The sequence below is a fragment of the Xiphophorus hellerii genome, chromosome 15, assembly GCF_003331165.1.
Source record: "Xiphophorus hellerii strain 12219 chromosome 15, Xiphophorus_hellerii-4.1, whole genome shotgun sequence".
NCBI lineage: Eukaryota > Metazoa > Chordata > Actinopteri > Cyprinodontiformes > Poeciliidae > Xiphophorus > Xiphophorus hellerii.
The window spans coordinates 7,695,514-7,714,241 of NC_045686.1; the positions used below are offsets into that span (position 1 = coordinate 7,695,514).

The window sequence follows — 18,728 nt, forward strand, 5'->3', positions numbered from 1 at the left end:
AGGTAACCATCCAAGGAAAGTTTTTCCTTCTGTTGACAGAAAAGCTTATGCAATTGCTTCTACACTTTATATCAACTCCATTAGAGGCCAACTGAGTACAAATTGCCTTGGCAAGACCATCAATCTGATATTTTGGGTAATTTTCTTTCCAAATTTTTATGTTCTTGCTCTAGCAGCTTTTGCTTTTGACATATAGTGAAAAGTTTGAAAGTTACAGGTTAACCACATTGTCTATTAAGATGTTCCACAGTTTTGTACCATTCACTGACATAAAAATCTATAGGGTCTACATTTCCTTGTCGAGGTCCAACTCATGTACGGCCATGTTTATGTCATGTGGGTTCAATGTGGTCAGCCCACATGGTCTTCTCATGTTGGGCCCACAATACTGAAACCATATGGGCCCCACACAGTGTAGCCCGTATCTGTCCCATTCCCAGTTAGCCCACATAAAAAAGGACTAGGGCCTACATGTCCATGCCCAGGTCCAACCCATGTACGGTCAGCCCATGCTTATGTCATGTGGGTTCAATGTGGTCAGCCCACATGGGCTTCCCATTTTGCGCCCACAATACTAAAACCATATGGGCCCCACACGGTGTAGCCCGTTTCTGTCCCATTCCCAGTTAGCCCACATAAAAAATGGACTAGGGCCTACATGTCCATTTTCAGCTCCAACCCCTGTACGGTCAGCCCATGCTTATGTCAAGTGGGTTCAATGTGGTCAGCCCACATGGGCTTCCTATGTGGGGTCCATGATAGTGAAACCATAAGGGCCCCACACAGTGTATCCCCTTTCTGTCCCATTCCCAGTTAGCCCACATAAAAAAGGACTAGGGCCTACATATCCATGCCCAGGTCCAACCCATGTACGGTCAGCCCATGCTTATGTCATGTGGGTTCAATGTGGTCAGCCCACATGGGCTTTCTATGCGGGGCCCATGATACTGAAACCATATGGGCCCCACACAGTGTATCCCCTTTCTGTCCCATTCCCAGTTAGCCCACATAAAAAAGGACTAGGGCCTACATATCCACGCCCAGGTCCAACCCATGTACGGTCAGCCCATGCTTATGTCAAGTGGGTTCAATGTGGTCAGCCCACATGGTCCTCCTATGTGGGGTCCATGATACTGAAACCATAAGGGCCCCACACAGTGTATCCCCTTTCTGTCCCATTCCCAGTTAGCCCACATAAAAAAGGACTAGGGCCTACATATCCACGCCCAGGTCCAACCCATGTACGGTCAGCCCATGCTTATGTCAAGTGGGTTCAATGTGGTCAACCCACATGGGCTTCCCATTTTGCGCCCACAATACTAAAACCATATGGGCCCCACACAGTGTAGCCCGTTTCTGTCCCATTCCCAGTTAGCCCACATAAAAAATGGACTAGGGCCTATATGTCCATTCCCAGGTCCAACCCATGTACGGTCAGCCCATGCTTATGTCAAGTGGGTTCAATGTGGTCAGCCCACATGGGCTTCCTATGTGGGGTCCATGATAGTGAAACCATAAGGGCCCCACACAGTGTATCCCCTTTCTGTCCCATTCCCAGTTAGCCCACATAAAAAAGGACTAGGGCCTACATATCCACACCCAAGTCCAACCTATGTACGGTCAGCCCATGCTTATGTCAAGTGGGTTCAATGTGGTCAGCCCACATGGTCCTCCTATGTGGGGTCCATGATACTGAAACCATAAGGGCCCCACACAGTGTATCCCCTTTCTGTCCCATTCCCAGTTAGCCCACATAAAAAAGGACTAGGGCCTACATATCCACACCCAAGTCCAACCTATGTACGGTCAGCCCATGCTTATGTCAAGTGGGTTCAATGTGGTCAACCCACATGGGGTTCCCATTTTGCGCCCACAATACTAAAACCATATGGGCCCCACACAGTGTAGCCCGTTTCTGTCCCATTCCCAGTTAGCCCACATAAAAAATGGACTAGGGCCTATATGTCCATTCCCAGGTCCAACCCATGTACGGTCAGCCCATGCTTATGTCAAGTGGGTTCAATGTGGTCAACCCACATGGGCTTCCCATTTTGCGCCCACAATACTAAAACCATATGGGCCCCACACAGTGTAGCCCTTTTCTGTCCCATTCCCAGTTATCCCACATAAAAAATGGACTAGGGCCTACATGTCCATTTCCAGCTCCAACCCATGTACGGTCAGCCCATGCTTATGTCAAGTGGGTTCAATGTGGTCAGCCCACATGGGCTTCCTATGTGGGGTCCATGATAGTGAAACCATAAGGGCCCCACACAGTGTATCCCCTTTCTGTCCCATTCCCAGTTAGCCCACATAAAAAAGGACTAGGGCCTACATATCCATGCCCAGGTCCAACCCATGTACGGTCAGCCCATGCTTATGTCATGTGGGTTCAATGTGGTCAGCCCACATGGGCTTTCTATGCGGGGCCCATGATACTGAAACCATATGGGCCCCACACAGTGTATCCCCTTTCTGTCCCATTCCCAGTTAGCCCACATAAAAAAGGACTAGGGCCTACATATCCACGCCCAGGTCCAACCCATGTACGGTCAGCCCATGCTTATGTCATGTGGGTTCAATGTGGTCAACCCACATGGGCTTTCTATGTGGGGTCCATGATAGTGAAACCATATGGGCCCCACACAGTGTATCCCCTTTCTGTCCCATTCCCAGTTAGCCCACATAAAAAAGGACTAGGGCCTACATATCCATGCCCAGGTCCAACCCATGTACGGTCAGCCCATGCTTATGTCATGTGGGTTCAATGTGGTCAGCCCACATGGGCTTTCTATGCGGGGCCCATGATACTGAAACCATATGGGCCCCACACAGTGTATCCCCTTTCTGTCCCATTCCCAGTTAGCCCACATAAAAAAGGACTAGGGCCTACATATCCACGCCCAGGTCCAACCCATGTACGGTCAGCCCATGCTTATGTCATGTGGGTTCAATGTGGTCAACCCACATGGGCTTTCTATGTGGGGTCCATGATAGTGAAACCATATGGGCCCCACACAGTGTATCCCCTTTCTGTCCCATTCCCAGTTAGCCCACATAAAAAAGGACTAGGGCCTACATATCCACGCCCAGGTCCAACCCATGTACGGTCAGCCCATGCTTATGTCAAGTGGGTTCAATGTGGTCAACCCACATGGGCTTCCTATGTGGGGTCCATGATAGTGAAACCATAAGGGCCCCACACAGTGTAGCCCATTTCTGTCCCATTCCCAGTTAGCCCACATTACTGCTAAATAGGGCCCATACATTTAGCCCATATGGGCCAGCCCATATGGGTCCCATGCTACGTTAACCATATGTGTCTCATGCAGTTTGCCCAGATAAAACCCATGCCCACTCATTACCCATGTAGCCCACAACAAACCCAAGTGGGGCCCACTCATGCATGCTGGCTGGGTTTGTTTTGCTGTTTGTTTGTTTTGTCATTACTGACTTCTGGCGAGAACATCCAAATCTGAAAATCTGCACTAATCCATGCAATAATTCGCTATGCGTATGTACTGATTACATTTTAAGAACACTACAAAAAACTATAGCTCCAATGTTCCATTTTTTAACAGTGGTACCATGTGTCATTACTTCTGCGCAAATACAGTTTTCTCAACCACACAGGAACTACACTGCTGATTGGAGAACATCAGTTTCTTAGAACACATTTGCGGCGTAATATCTCCGTTCCCAGAAAGTGCGCCACCAGCCCACAGCTGTTGGATAAGGTGATGCGCACTGAGAAGCTCTCCAAAAGGCTGCTGCCTCACTCCCAGAGCATGACGATGGGCAGAGTTTTCGAGTAACGCCATGGATTTCCACGTTGAGGCTCATATCATGAATGCTATGTAAAGGACTTGCAGCCTAATATAAAATCTTACAGTTTTGTTTTTTTAAATTATTATTATTATCGACATTTTTTTAGAATTGAGGATATGAATTTGTTTTTGTTTTGTTCTCTTTTTTTAACCGCAGAAATGTTCAGCATACCTGGGAAGGGGGTTAAATCCGCGTTTGCATGGCTTCTCTTTTTTCATGGACTCGTTCTCAGCTGTAAAGGTTCGTAAAATTGTTTGAAATGTCCGACTTCCACAACCGAAGCCAAGTCAGCGCACGACGCAGTGACTACGTCTGGCAGTATGAGTATTACGACGACGAGGAGCCTGTCTCTTTTGAGGGACTTAAAGCGCACAGATGTAAGCTTCATTCTTTCCTCTGACTTTGTTGCACTGACTGTTTACATTTTCTCCTCGTGCATTAAGGCTTATGTGCCTTTTGTGCACTTTAATTTAATTATGATCCATTAGCTCTTTATTGGGGTCCATTATCTTTATTGCTTTTGCTGAAGGCTGACCCCCTTATGCCTGCTTTGCACTAACATTATCTACAAGCAACGCTTAATGTAGCAGTTTTCTCCTGCTTCTCAGATAATAATCAAACCACTTAATGAGACATCATTGTGGTAGTAAACAAGTCAGCTACTGTACTCTAATCAAGTTTTGGAAAAATATAATAATGCTCACTTGGAATCATTAATTAAGGATTGTGAGAACGTCCCATCATAAACACATAAAAAGCAGGCAGGCTAAATGGGATTTAAACAAATTAACCAAATGACTGTCTTCTGTTATCTTTCAGACTCCATTGTCATAGGTTTCTGGGTGGGACTGGCAGTTTTCGTCATTTTCATGTTCTTCGTTCTCACGCTGCTCACAAAGACTGGAGCACCTCATCAGGAGTGAGTGTAGAAAAGCAGCGTGATCCGTGTTTCCCCTTTTTACTTTCAGCCTTCTAATAGGGATTGAGTCAGCACGGAGGTGAGATCAAGCTATTCAGAGCTGACCTTTTCATCTCTGAGCTTTGTGAGGAGCAGTTTTCAAAAGGATTTAGGACTGAGATGGCCATGAAAGAACGTTGAGCTCATATCTGCCAAAGCATTTATTATTTTTTGATTGTTTCTTTGGTCATGTATTTTACATCAGTATTTTTTTGAAGATAAATTTTCTAAAGATAAATTTTTATTTGATGACAAATGGAACTAGATTTTCCATTTAAAATGTTTTAGCATTTTAAAGAGTACCATAAGAATAATGAATTTGAAGCACACTTGAGTAAATGTAAAAACCTTAGAAATATTGATTCAGCCAAACTTTGCAATTGAGATTTTGCACGATATTGACGACAAGTTGATATGTTCTTCAGCTTTAAAATTTATCTTCTGTTTCATGCCAAAAATCACCTGGAATGGCTGTTGCCAAAATCTCAATCTGACCAAATCACACAGATCCAGGTAAAGTTCTTATAAAATTTAACACATTGCTCTGGCATCATCCCCAAACAAAAGGCTTTCACATGGACTGTATCTAATGGTTGTTTTAGAAACTTAGTGACTTTAAAAATGCACTTCTCCAAAAGTTTAAATTGGATTGGGTTTTTTTTTTTACCCTTCTGCTTCTATGTGATGTACTGCTTGCTTGCTTGTTCAGTCAAGGGAGCAGTGTGCAACAGTGTTTTGCACCATGTAAGCAAAGTAACAAAATGTGTCTGTGCACCTGGCTGATGATGCTCAACCAGGTGGTTGATTTGATGCTTTAGTTGGTCCTTCATTAAAGGGCAAGTTCACTGAATCTGGATTGAAATAGATCTTCTCTAGTTGTAAGTGCAAAATACTTTTACTTGTCAAAACCTAAATAAAATTTTTCCACACTGAAGAGAGAACTTCGGGTTCACAAAATCTTTATTATATGTATTAAAACTCAAACTTTAATGTTTTTTTTGTTTTGTTTTGTTATGTTTTGTTTTTTAGCAGACTAGTTTAGGCTAATTCTAACAATACAGCACAAGAATTATTCAGGCTATTTCTAAACTTATCCTCCTTGTGAAGAGCAGAACGAGCACCAAACAGATATACAGTATGTATATATACAGTATATATATATTATATTAGTCAGTATTATGCTAATTGGTATAAGTTGTATGATTGATTTTTTTTCTAGTATTTGTAACGGCAGGGGTGTGTGCTTTGGTTATGTGTGTAAAATGAAGAAGTGCAGGAGTGCAGAAGGAAGGACTTGCCCAGGGCAGGGCAACATTTATATGTGAACCATTCCTGGTGGAGTTTGTAAACAAATTAGGATCTCCAATCCAGCTTAGTAGCTAAAATAAATGTACTTCTGTTATGTTGCATTCACAGGATTCCCCAGAGAAAAAGAAAGTCACTGAAAACAGTGTAGAAGTTCCTAGAATGTCTGATCAATAAATGTTCCACTTGCATTTATTTTCAAAGACTTGGTTGAACTTGCCACAGCTGTGCCACTGGTGATTTTGCTAAAGACAAGAATTTCATTAATAGGATTTTTTTGCTATCTGAAAATTGTAATAATAGAAAATAGCGTTCTTCTACACAGCATGGAATAATGGCAACGTGTGGAAAGCATAATGACTTTATCTCCTCCTCTCTGTAAAAGATGATTGGAGCTTTATGTCGAGCAATAAAGATTACCGAGAAATCTGTTACCCAACACAAATTAAAATGAGATGACAATAATCCAATATCGAGTTGAGAGTTTTTTACTCAGCTACGACGAAAACAACACCCCTTCCCTACTTCTGTCATATCCTCATAAAAACTATGCCAGAAATTTGACAAATCATCCTTAGGAAGCAGACAAGATACAGCAAGACAAGTAAAAGCTTTTTGAATCCTTTTAAGTATTGATGGCATTTAAGAAATCTCAAGTTATTAAAGCTGTTCTCCTGTGCAGCATCACTCACAATTTCTCTTTGATTGTTGAAACAGAAACCCAGAGTTGGGGGAGAAGCGGCACCAACCAGAAGGCTGTCTGGTAGACATCAATGGCCACCAGGACGATAACGACAAAGCTTTCTCCCGCCCGCTGTTAGAAGGCTCCCGTTCGTACTTTAATTTCTACATCAGTGAGGAAGATCAGGCCCATGAGAAACAGAAACCGGGAGACAAAAGGAGTTCTGCAAAAGACAAAGCTGGAAGACTACAGCGCTCTGGTGAACTAGATGAGATGGACGAGGACATTGAGGCAAGCGGGGGGCACCAACCTCTCAATGGACTCATTGAGAAAAGTAAGTCAGACAGAGAGTGTGCTTTCCTGTCTCACTTCAACATTCCAAACTTTGTGAACTTGGATCATGGCTCCACACTGGGAGAGGACGATCTGCTATATGAGCCGTCCGTCATCCTGGAGCGTCAGTCTCAAGCTCACAATGGTCACTGTGACACCCACTAATGCGGACCGCTACGGTGGTCTTGTAACTTAAATTGGTTTACATTCAGAAGCATTTTAAGACGGGCAGAGGGAAATATATGCACCTGCTACTCCTGTCTTTCTGTAAAGAGCTTTCAAATTACTTTTTAGTGTTTTCTAAAAAAGAAAAAAAAAAGCCAAGAGGTTGGAAGGCATAGCCTGCAAAAGCAAACTCAGAATAACAAGATGAGTTTCCCTCCAGAAGAAGAGATTGCCTTGGAAATGATACCTGTTATTTCAAGTACTGTGAGCCAGAATTGGATACAGCTGGGCTGCATCCAGACTCTGCACAGAAAAAGAGAATAATGAAAGACAAGTGGGGGTCACTGGGGAAGGATGTGTTGGGGAAATTATTATGCTATTCTTGTTGTTTTTGTTATACTGTAAGATTGTGAACAATGGGTCTGTCTCTGGATGAGAGTCAGAGGCAAGCTGGTTGTTTAGAAAAAAAAGCAACATAAATTCAGAGGACATTGTTCTAAAGTCAAATACTGTTAAAAAAGCTGAAATGTACCAACTGTATGCTTTGTAGCACTAAATGAAAATCACTGTTTTTTTTTGGTTGGATATATGTAAAACTCACATATTAACAAGAAATACTGAATAGAGATTAAAGAGTTTTAAGTCGCCTTCAGAGTTTGTGTGGTGCAGCCTTATTTAACAACAAAAAGGGAAATTCATAACTGGTCATGACAAGTCCACTAACAATTTAATGAAGACAGTTACACTTCATTTTGGACATAATGTAACATTGTGTTGTTGCAGGCTGAGACTTCTGTCAACTCATTTCTGTGATCATTATTGTCTAGTATTTTTTTCATTCCCTTTTCTATCCCCAAGTAAACTAATCAACCAAATAAATAATATTGCAATAACATTAACCAAATTAACTGTAGGTGTCAATGTAATAACAGCAACGACTAACTCATCACTGTGCTAGTTGAGATGAGGAGACTATAGAGCTTAAGAGGATCATTCTAACACATGAACATGCTTTGATCTAAACTGTTTCATGGCAGCTCTGGCTGTGTGCTGAGCGTTGCTGTCCTGCTGAAAACAGGCAGAGAGAACTGTCGTCCAGATGGAAGGGGTTTGCAGAAGGGATTAAGGAGGTGGGTATTGTGGATCATAATTTTGTTTGCCTTGTTGTCCACATGGTCCTTGCAGATGCTCTCCATACTTGGTAGTGTTTTTCTGTGCCGCAGAATTATTTCCGAACCAGCAGATAATGCAAAAGGATAAAATCATTTCAATGAAAGCACAAGAGAACATATACAGATTCTTTCTATGAACATTAAGACTGCATACGTTGTTGAGTCTTTGGACTGATAAGATCAGTACAAAGACTTCCATGTCAACTTGTGATCAAGCCTAACGCCAAGATATTTAAAACCTTGTGACTGACTCTATAAGTTCATTGTCAATATAAGTTGTGCAGGAGGATTGACTTTTTCTAAAGTCTCTGGACATTTCTTTAGGTTTGCTCAGGTTTAGTAGAAGATTGTGTAGTTCACACCAGTTAAGAAAGAAAATCTAAAAAGACAATAGTCCTCTTCAAATAAAAATATTAAGCAGGAATGTCATCTGCATACTTAAGTATCCATTTGAGAGCATCAGTTTGTATTAAAAAGCACATCAATTTTATTAAATAATTTTTTTATTAGTCTCAAATTTATATACATCTTTCTGTCGATATCTGTCTGTTTGTCTTGTCATCAGGAAGCCTAAACTTTGCTTTGTGAAAAGACTCATAAAAACAAAAACACTTCAAGTAGAAACTGAGCGATCGTCACTGAAGAATTATTGAGGACATAAAACCTGCTATACAACCAGTCGTATCCTGGTGTTTAACCACTGCGGTAGAGTCAAGCCTCCTGTATCATTTGTGGTTTCCCTAGTTTAATGTTGTCTGACCAGTGAGTTTACTCTGAGTTTAGAAGAGTGCAGGATGTTTGCATGCTCAGAACCAAAATGCAGGAAATTTGGAAAAAAAAACAAAAAAAAACAGTGTTGATGAAAGATTACAGAAGATTTTGGTGAATGACAAAATGAAACTTGTACCGAGACATTCTTTGAAGAGAAAAAAGTAACAGTGAGAATTACTTTTGACATGTGTTGAGATTTATTTCAGTTTTATTAAAAGGTTTTCAAACATTTTATTTCAACAAAAAAGAATTCAAACAATTTTAGGAGCAGTCTTTGGAATAAAAGACTATCTTCAATCTAATCACACCTGAAGGCATTTTTCAGCAGTCTGTGGAAGAATAATATGGTTTTTACATCTTTCTATGCATAAGGATGTTCAAGGTCAGTCTTTGAGCTTTTCTCTACGCTACAAGTCTTCACCAAAGATTGTTATTATTTCTAATGACCATAACAAGATTCTATTTCTAGATTGAGCTTTTGCTGTAAAATTGTCACAGACATTTTAGATTACCAACCACTGGCAAGAATATGAAGGTGCCCATTACCTGCTGAAATAATAAGAGCACAGAGCAGACAGACAAAATAATAGAGACGCCAAAAATAATTTTTCCCGTGTGATATTGTGTCAGAAACTGGTTTTACACCTTTAAACTGAACAGAATAGTGTTAAAGATTTTTAAGCTTGGATTCAATGCCAATAACACCAATTTTTCTTTTCTTCTTCTTTTTTTTTTTTTACTAGACTTTGCTCTTTAAGTTTGAATGAAAATTACACTGAACACCTACCTCATTGCTGGCAATGATTAGACCTGACAGATGAAGTCGAAAACAAAAACACAGAAACTTAAGGCTATTCTTTATTAATGTAGAATATTTTTCTCCAGTCAAAACAAATTAAAACTGTTTTGAGGGATATTCAGTGACGATTATGCAAAAGAACATTGCTTCTCATCATAACGACTCATCAGGAAATATGCAAGCCTCATACACAATATTTCTTAGATGGAAGGGTGTGCAGGGAATGCCAGACAGCCCATCAAAGCTGATGTGGCGCAGACTCAGCCAACTCATTCTTTGATTTGGAAGAGTCGGCCAACAAGGAGCCCATTAAATCCAATTTGAGAGGTAACAAATAATGACCTCTGCTGATATTTTGTCTGATTTATTGAAAGGCATTCAGTAGGGAACAGACTGAGCAGATGTGCATTATTGCTCAGTGTGAATGCAGCTTCTGAGTTCCTCTTTCACACAAAACTCACCTCAGGGAACAACCTATTCTTTAACTACTTTGCAGCTTTATCACATTGTAGTAGCACTTAATCATTCTCTCGCCCATTCTCTTTTCTCCTTGCAGCTTTCAAGCAGCAGATCAATCAAGAGAACCAACCCGCTATCAAAGCCATAGCATGTAGTATTCCAACAGTCTTGGAACAGATCACCACAGACAAGACTGCAGTAATGCCTATGTCACTAAACATAGCTGCTCATTGTCAGAACCAGTGCAGAATACCAAGCTCCCTTGTTTATTCCCTCCTCTGACAAAGGCAGAGCTCTGAAACAAAAATGTGCAGGCAGCTTCAAGTTAGGGGCAGCGGATCAGACTATAAAGAGTAGTGCTGAAAACAAACAGGTCAGTATGTAAAGTCATACAGTATCGGCATGAGTACTTCTTGACTTTGCCGCCCTTGTACAGAACAAGAGGCATGCTATACATGAGACAAGGGCTTGAATCATTTCAGAAATTAATCACTGTTTTCACTACAAGAAGTGTTTTCCAGCTTTGAATGTCAGAACTTCAAGCTCAAGCCGTGCACACATTGACTGCGACGGTTGCTGTGGTGATGCAAGACTAAACGGCTGGGCAATAACAGAAAAGAGCAGCAGTGAATCACATGTTTTCTTTACCAGCAGACTGAGGGGGAGTTCGGTCAACTGTGTCCACTGAGTAGGCTCAGAGATGAGAAGGTGGAAGGTCGTTTGTGGCGAATCATAAGAGAAGACTGTGCTTAGCTGCCCACTTTGTTTGCTATGCAAGTCATCAGACTGTCCTTCCTGGTGGTCCTTCATAATATCGTTTTCTCCACAAATCTCATTAAACTATGGTTTTATTTTTGCACTTTCTTGCAAAAGCATTGTTACTTCTTGAACATTCTCATATCTTGTCACATTACAAACCTCAAACAATTAATTTAAGTTTTACGATAAACCAAAACAAAGTGCTCCATAATTATGAAGTGAATGGAACAAAATGCATTGCTATCAAATTGTAAAAAGGATGGCATGTATTTTTTTCCACTTGAAGCAATATTTTTAAAAAGCACGTTACGCTACGCTACACCAGATTTGTACATTTGTAGACTGAAACGTTTCACAATATTCTTGTAAAATAACTCCACTTTGGATAGAAAGCATCTGCAAGCATTATTTGCCACAGGTTCTCAGTTTGATTTAGCTGTGAAGACTACCTAAGGCATTCAGTTCAGTGTGATGTGAAATGATCACAAATACTGAATTTCAGTTTAGTGTGATGTGAAATGATCACAAATAGCATTTTGTGTGTATGACAAATAATTTACTTTTAGTCCGATCTAAAGAGAACGGCTACTTTCACATATTTGCTGTGTCTTTTTGGTAAAATTTAAACAGGGCTTTCTTCTTGCCAATCTTCTATAATGAACTGAGCTGTGGATATTTGCAGATCCTCCAGAGGAAACATGAACCCCTTGGCTGCCCCTTTAATTCATGTTTTCCCTGTTTGGTCAGTCAACTTAGGTGAACCCTGTATCCATTTCCTTTCTATTTCAGAGCTATGAATTACTTAGTGTTGACTTTATTGTGACAAATGTTGGAATACTTGAATGTATTAAAATTAGAAATGCATCAACCGGGAGAGGCAACATGGTTCAGTAAGTTTTACTTGCCCGTATTTTCCCTGTGGAGACATGGACTCCTACTGTGCATTATAAGCATAGAAAACCATGTTTTCTATTCATGGTACAGGGACATTATATCAGTTACACAATAAAACTTTAGTTTTAATTGTTTCACGAAACCTCCCCAAGGCATCTCTCACGGCCTTGGGGAGGTTTGAACAGTTGAAGGTTTGCAGTAATCAGCAGGCAAGGATCTTTGGAGCAGTGTGAAGGAGTGTGAAGCATGGAAGAGGACAAGCAAACAATTTTGTCTATGTTTATTTTTTCTGTGTTTTTTGTGCTAAAGCTAAATGCAAGTTAAATAAATTGGAGAAAACAGGGGCTGACTAAATGTTTTATGAAATTATGATATCAAAGAGCTTAGCTATACAACACTGTGTCATTAGTCCTGCTTACTTTCAAAGACAAGGACATAAGAATAAAAATAATGAGAGTTTTCTGAACAAGCTTAGGTTTCACAGCTCATTGAAGCACGACTACACTCCAGTGCTGAAAATGTAATTAATCTGTAAAACTAACCCTTTTTTTATTGGCAAAACATCCAACAAAAAGATGTAAGTGGTCTTTTTTTCTTTCTCTACCTATGTGCTCATGATCAATCAGATATAACTATTACAAAAATGATATAGGACATTTTTAAACAACCAGAAATCTGCAAAGTGTACGTTCTCATTTTCAAGTTCTTGCAGCTAAAAGTTAATTCTTTGAGTTAAACTCAGAGACAGAGGCTTTTTTTCTTTTTTAAATACATGTTGTTACTTTCCTCAAAGGCAATTATTTGTACACACTAAGACCAACATGCCTTTAAATTGATTTAGCAAACCCCTGATACCATATTTTTGTAAGCTTCTGATTATGGTCAAATTAGAACCTTTGAGCTAAATGGAGTCAGACCTGTGGATGTAGTTTAAACAGGCTGCTTCCTTTTAAGACATCATTTAAAAATCAAAAGAAATCTGGCAATATATCAGGAAGAGAATTGAAGACCTTCTTAAATCTGGATCGTCCCTAGGTATGCATGTCTGAAGGTGCCATATTCATCCATTCAAGCAATTGAAAGAAGTAGAAGCAGCATCAGAATATCTATGACTCACACTATTTGCATAGGAGACAGGTTATGTGATCAAGACACAAACATGTTTGGTGTGAAATGCACATAACCACCCCAGAATAAAAGCAACATACCTTGCAAAGCTGCTGGCTGAAGATAATATACAAATGACATTATCCACAGTTAATCCAATAATGTGCAGGATGTTCTAAAAGGTCACTCGAAGAAGAAGATGCAATCACTCTAGAAGGAGCATAAAAATCCAGATTATAGTTTGCAAATACATACAGAGACAAATACCCCACCTTTTCAAAATAAGTGCCAGGATCTGATTAAGTTAAAGTTGAATCTATAGTCATAATGAAAATAGACAAGGCTTGCGAACCTTATAACACCAACCTTAAGGGTGGCAGCTTTATGTTTGTTGAAGTTCAGCTGCACAGGAGGAACTGCTGCACTTCACAGGTGGCATCATGAGGAAAGTACATCTGGAAGAAATATTAAAACATCTCAGGAAATCAGCAATGAAATTAAAACTTAGGCGCAAATAAGTCTTCCAATTGGATATTGACCTTAAGCAAAACACTAAATCAGTTACAAGGTGACTTAAGGACAAGCTAGTCTATGTTTCAGAGCAACATCACAAAACTCAGATCAGTGTCTGAAAGTACATTTTTAGGCAGAGCCAAAAGGAAAGCTGTTAATGTTTACCATTAACAATATTGAAAAACTTTAAAATATTTTATTATTATTATGGCTTTTAGCAAATACAAAAACCTATTGTAATCCTAAGTGATCAAAAACAGCAGAGTTTTAGTCGATGAAAAACAACACCAAAAACATTAGCTGATTTGATATGTTGAAAGATGCTTTTTAGCCCTCTCAAATTCAAACATTAATGATATTAAAATACTGTTATGTGATCTTGGTATCTTGAGGAGGGAGGAAGGGAGAAGTCAGGAAGGGATGACAAACAATCAAAGGACACTATAAAAGGAAAATAAAAGAAATCGTCTTCATATAAAGGAATAACTGTGCAATTCATGCAAGTTTTTCCATTTCCCACATTCACACAGGAAAAATCTGCATATATACAAACTATGAGAGACTATTTGCAGCCGTTGACAGATGCCCCCAGCAGTGCTCCTCTCTGCAACAAAAGGAGGACACATGGTGAAAACAGCTGCTGGCTGTGCAAGTCTGTAACTGTGTGAATGTAGAGCATTAAACTCTGTAAAAATATTTCCTGAATGAACAGATGCTCAAATATCTTCTTCTCCCACTGATCACTAGAACTGGATCGCTTGTTCATTAAAATAAAATAAGTGTTGTTTATTTAATTAGTTCAAATAAACTAAAGCTAGACTTCCAATGTGAATGTGAAAAAGTCGAGTGTGTTTTCTCTATAATTTGCATTCAGGCATGTGACTGTCTTATTTGAATTTCCTCAAATCGCTCAAATCACCATTTCAAATATCTTATGTAAAAAATGACTAAGTGATGAGGAAGAGATAGATCAGTTAAAGGCCAGGTGTGAATATTTTATGGGGTGAAAAAAGGAGACAGGGTCTTATGTTTCTGCATCTCATCAATAAGGCATGAAAAAGGGTAGAAAACAAAGAGCTGCCGTGTATTCGCACAACATAGGCAATGGTGAATGCTATTTTGTACACAGTATGTGTTGTGTTTCTGCAGACTGACAAAAAGACTAGCAGAAGATCACTGAAAATAAAGTTTAGCAAGAATTTATAAAAGCTTGGGTTGTAGACCTTTTCCCTCCGACCCCATTATCACAAGAACAGTCTTTCTGAAAAGAAAGAGAGAAAGCATTTCACTGACGTGGTTGCAAAACAAACCGCCTTAGCGAACTGCTGCGTCAAGGTGTCAGTATGCCCTGGGGTGTGTTACCTGGCCGGGGCAGATTCTTCCGCAGTTACTGTCTCGCTGCCTTTTGGGGGAAAATATAATTCTACAATGACATCAGTTTGGCAAAGACAAGGGGTTTTTTTTCTATTTTTCCCCGACGAAATATTAATACGGCTCCTCTACTCTGTGTGAGGAGGGACAGTTTACCTCAAAGAGAAGCTTCACTCCCAGGAGGTTCCCCAGCAGCAGGCTGCATCTGACCGGTTTATTCACTGGACAACCAACAGAGACACTCTAATCATGGTAAGAACTGACTTTCTGTCTGGAGTAAGATGGTTATATAGGAGAGCAAGTCAGAGGGGCTTTCGTGAGCGCTTCGGTCGATAAACTATTTGAGGTCTGCACAATCTAATTTCACTGTAAAGTTTCAGGCCCGCTCTCTTTGTTTGATGGAAATGATGCTCTTTGAGCAGAATTTCGAGAGTTCATCACAATTTCCGAGGGCTCCTTAGACCGAATTTAAAAGTGAAAAGGTCTATTTTATAGCAACAATTTAAATGCAGTCATACGAAGTCTTGTGTTTTGAAAACACCTGACTGCACAATTCAAATTCAAATGTAGGAATGAAAATAAAAAAAAGTGGTCAAGACCACTCCCATCTCTACTTGTAGTCGCCGAATTTAACTGAAAGGCAGAAATAAATCCTTATTAAAATGCAAGCTACCGCTTACACATCTTTTATTTATATAAAAGTATACTACAGTTCACGTAAAACATGAGGAGTTAAAAGTTAATTCCCCCGACCTCGGGCATGGAAAGACTGACTTGAGCTACCCGCATGGTGAAACCTGAACAACCAGAGGTTGAAAAAACAGAGAAGCTGAATTCTACAGGCTTTGAAAGTCACACAGTCCCTACGTCATTTCCGGTGGAAAGCTTAATTTGGACACTGCCTCCTGTTGCCTTCGCTTGTTCAAATAAATGTCAGAACTTTGAAATATGTTCACATAACACACAATGAACCATAATGCATTCCCCCTTTTCACTTTTAAGCAACCAGTTTTAGAAGTATGCTTATTCTGACTTGTCCATGTTTTTTTTTTATTTTTGGTTTTATTTTTGCTCCATTTGCATCTTAATCTGTATGATCAAACCTACTAGAGTGGTCTGAACTTGCATTCTTATCTTGGCTTGTAGAGCGCTGACATTTATGTGAGGTTTTTACTTGTCCAGGCATGTCATGCGTTGACATTTAAAAACATGTCACAGTTTGCCAGCTGAATTGTATCACTGGTAGTACTCGGGCTCCCTTCAGTGGCATTCTGGAAGACATTTTTGTTACCAGCAATTTTCAATGTCAAGCAGAAATATTGCCAAATATTGCAGTTGCAATGCAGCCAAATTTTGACATTTGGCTGCATTGCATTGCAACTGCAAACATGAAAGTGTTTTATTGGGACAAAAAGAATGAAGATTATTTACAAATAAAAATGTGAAAATATGTCTAGCTGCTTTTATTCTAATAATCCAAATAAATACCACACAACTCATTAGCCTCAGAATTCACTTACTTAGTAAATATTGCGCCATTTCTCGTATTCTCAGTAAAAATACAGCATTCCATGAAGGTTTCAGGGGTTTATTGAACAAAACTAGAGACTATAATGTGTCATGAACATGAACACTAAGAAGCAAACAGACAGGCCAGGGAAAAAGTTATGAAGAAATTTATACCACGGTATGACTGAACTCTATTAATTCATTTTTGTGAAGCTAAACCCCAAAAGAAAAGCTGTGACTGCAACTGAATACGAATATAAATACCATTCGGATTTTTATTTGTAAAAATTATGATAATGATACATTATGGATACAACATATTATTCCCCTTTCATTTTACTATACGCTACTTTTTTTATGCTATCATATATAATTCCAATAAAGTACTAAAATTACTGAAGTATGTGGTTGTACCATAAAAAATCTGAAAAATGTAAATGGATATGAATAATTTTGCAAGGCACTGTATTAGTTTAAGGTTGCACAAGACTGATTTAATAAATTAGATTTTGAAATATCAAAAACATCTAAGTATTTAAAAGACGCAAATGTAATGGGTGTTTTGAATGGCCAAAAGTGAGGTTAAATAGAGGTTCCCTCTGCTGTTGACAGACATTTGCATCTATTGTTCAGGTGGATACAAAATGAAGACCAATGTGCTGTATGTGGTGTGTTTAGCACATACACTTTGGACTATCCAATCTTACTCTGAGTCTGACAACAAAACATTTATTAATAAAAAAAAAAAAGTTTTATCTTTACACAAGAAAACTGAGCAAACTCAATAAGCCTAAGAATGATTTCAAAGCCTCTTGTCGAAAACAAAGAGAAGACAATTGAAACTATGAAGGACGCTGCAACACAGTTCTGCAAAACCATGTCCATGTTTATGGAGAACAGTCAAGCAGTTCTCCATATACAGTTATATGAACTTCCATTTTCAATTGTTCATGTCAGTTATGTTACCTTGCATGAATGCATACTGGAAGAACTTGACCAGTGTTGGTGCACAACAACTGTTGATGTTAACTCTTTATATTGGGTTCATGAAGCATCAGTCAGTTACACTAATTCATTAATGGACTGGCTTACTTACTTTTCATTCTGCTGCTGCAGTACAAAGCACAGAACAGACCGTACAGTGGGGTTTCTCAGCCAGAACAATAAACATCCTGCAAACACTAATGCAAATTATATGATCTGATGTAGACCAGACTGTTTCTCTGCTTCCGTGCGTCATCACATTCAGATGGAATGTTGAAGTACGAACAAATCATTAACATTTAGAGTCTCTGTAATTGCTTCATAGTTAAAAAATTTACATGTGACTCAGAGTTGATTTAGATGTGAGGTTTTTGTCTTTAGAAATCAGTTTGGGGAGGGCTCTGTCTTCTGTAGCTATATTTCTGTATTGATTTCTTCTCAAAGCTGAGAGGTGGCACTTCATAGGACTATCCTGTCTTCTCTTGAATTTGTTAAAACGTGAGGGCTGATGTTTTGTTTCTGTACAGAAAAGTGTCTGATCTGACTCAAACACTGGTGGTTCAGGTACATACTCGTGATGAACCTTATTTTTTAATAATGCTCATTACATAGCTAGTTTGGGTCAATAAAACATAATAGCTTTGCCATACCATGCAATTAGTAATCAATCAGTCTTATATATGCATAATGTACACAAAAGCAGGATCAGAAACTAAAGTTGCATTTAGAGAAAACCATAAAGCTGTTTTTGTTTTTTACATTTTATGCAAACATCTTTCTTCTTACAATTATTTTTAATAAACAACAATAAACAAGGGCTGCATAGTGGCGCAGTTGGTAGCACTGTTGCCTTGCAGCAAGAAGGTGAAGGTCCTGGGTTCAATTCCCGGCCCAGGGATGGAGTTTGCATGTTTTCTCTGTGCATGCGTGGGTTCTCTCTGGGTACTCCGGCTTCCTCCCACAATCCAGAAACATGACTGTGAGGTTAACTGGTCTCTCTAAATTCTCCCTAGGTGTGTGTGTGTGTGTGCATGGTTGTTTGTCCTGTCTGTCTTTGTGTTGCCCTGCGACAGACTGGCGACCTGTCCAGGGTGTACCCCACCTCTTGCCCGAAACATT

The 18,728-nt window shown here is 39.6% G+C and overlaps 2 protein-coding genes across 2 annotated transcripts in view; both read left to right on the plus strand.

Annotated features, from left to right (window-relative positions):
• The first annotated feature begins 3,509 nt into the window (after positions 1-3,509).
• mrap2a (melanocortin 2 receptor accessory protein 2a) lies at positions 3,510-7,923 on the plus strand. The gene is made up of 4 exons (XM_032586247.1): positions 3,510-3,857; positions 3,985-4,205; positions 4,648-4,747; positions 6,809-7,923. The coding sequence occupies exons 2-4, from the start codon at positions 4,088-4,090 to the stop codon at positions 7,269-7,271; spliced, it is 681 nt and encodes a 226-aa protein (XP_032442138.1). The 5' UTR covers positions 3,510-3,857; positions 3,985-4,087; the 3' UTR covers positions 7,272-7,923.
• A 7,200-nt stretch (positions 7,924-15,123) lies between these two features.
• LOC116734405 (uncharacterized) overlaps positions 15,124-18,728 on the plus strand; it is a 33,935-nt gene continuing 30,330 nt past the window's right edge. Inside the window, exon 1 of the mRNA XM_032585780.1 lies at positions 15,124-15,368. Within this exon, the coding sequence (XP_032441671.1) occupies positions 15,366-15,368 (3 nt within the window). The 5' untranslated portion in view covers positions 15,124-15,365. The remainder of the gene's footprint in view (positions 15,369-18,728) is intronic.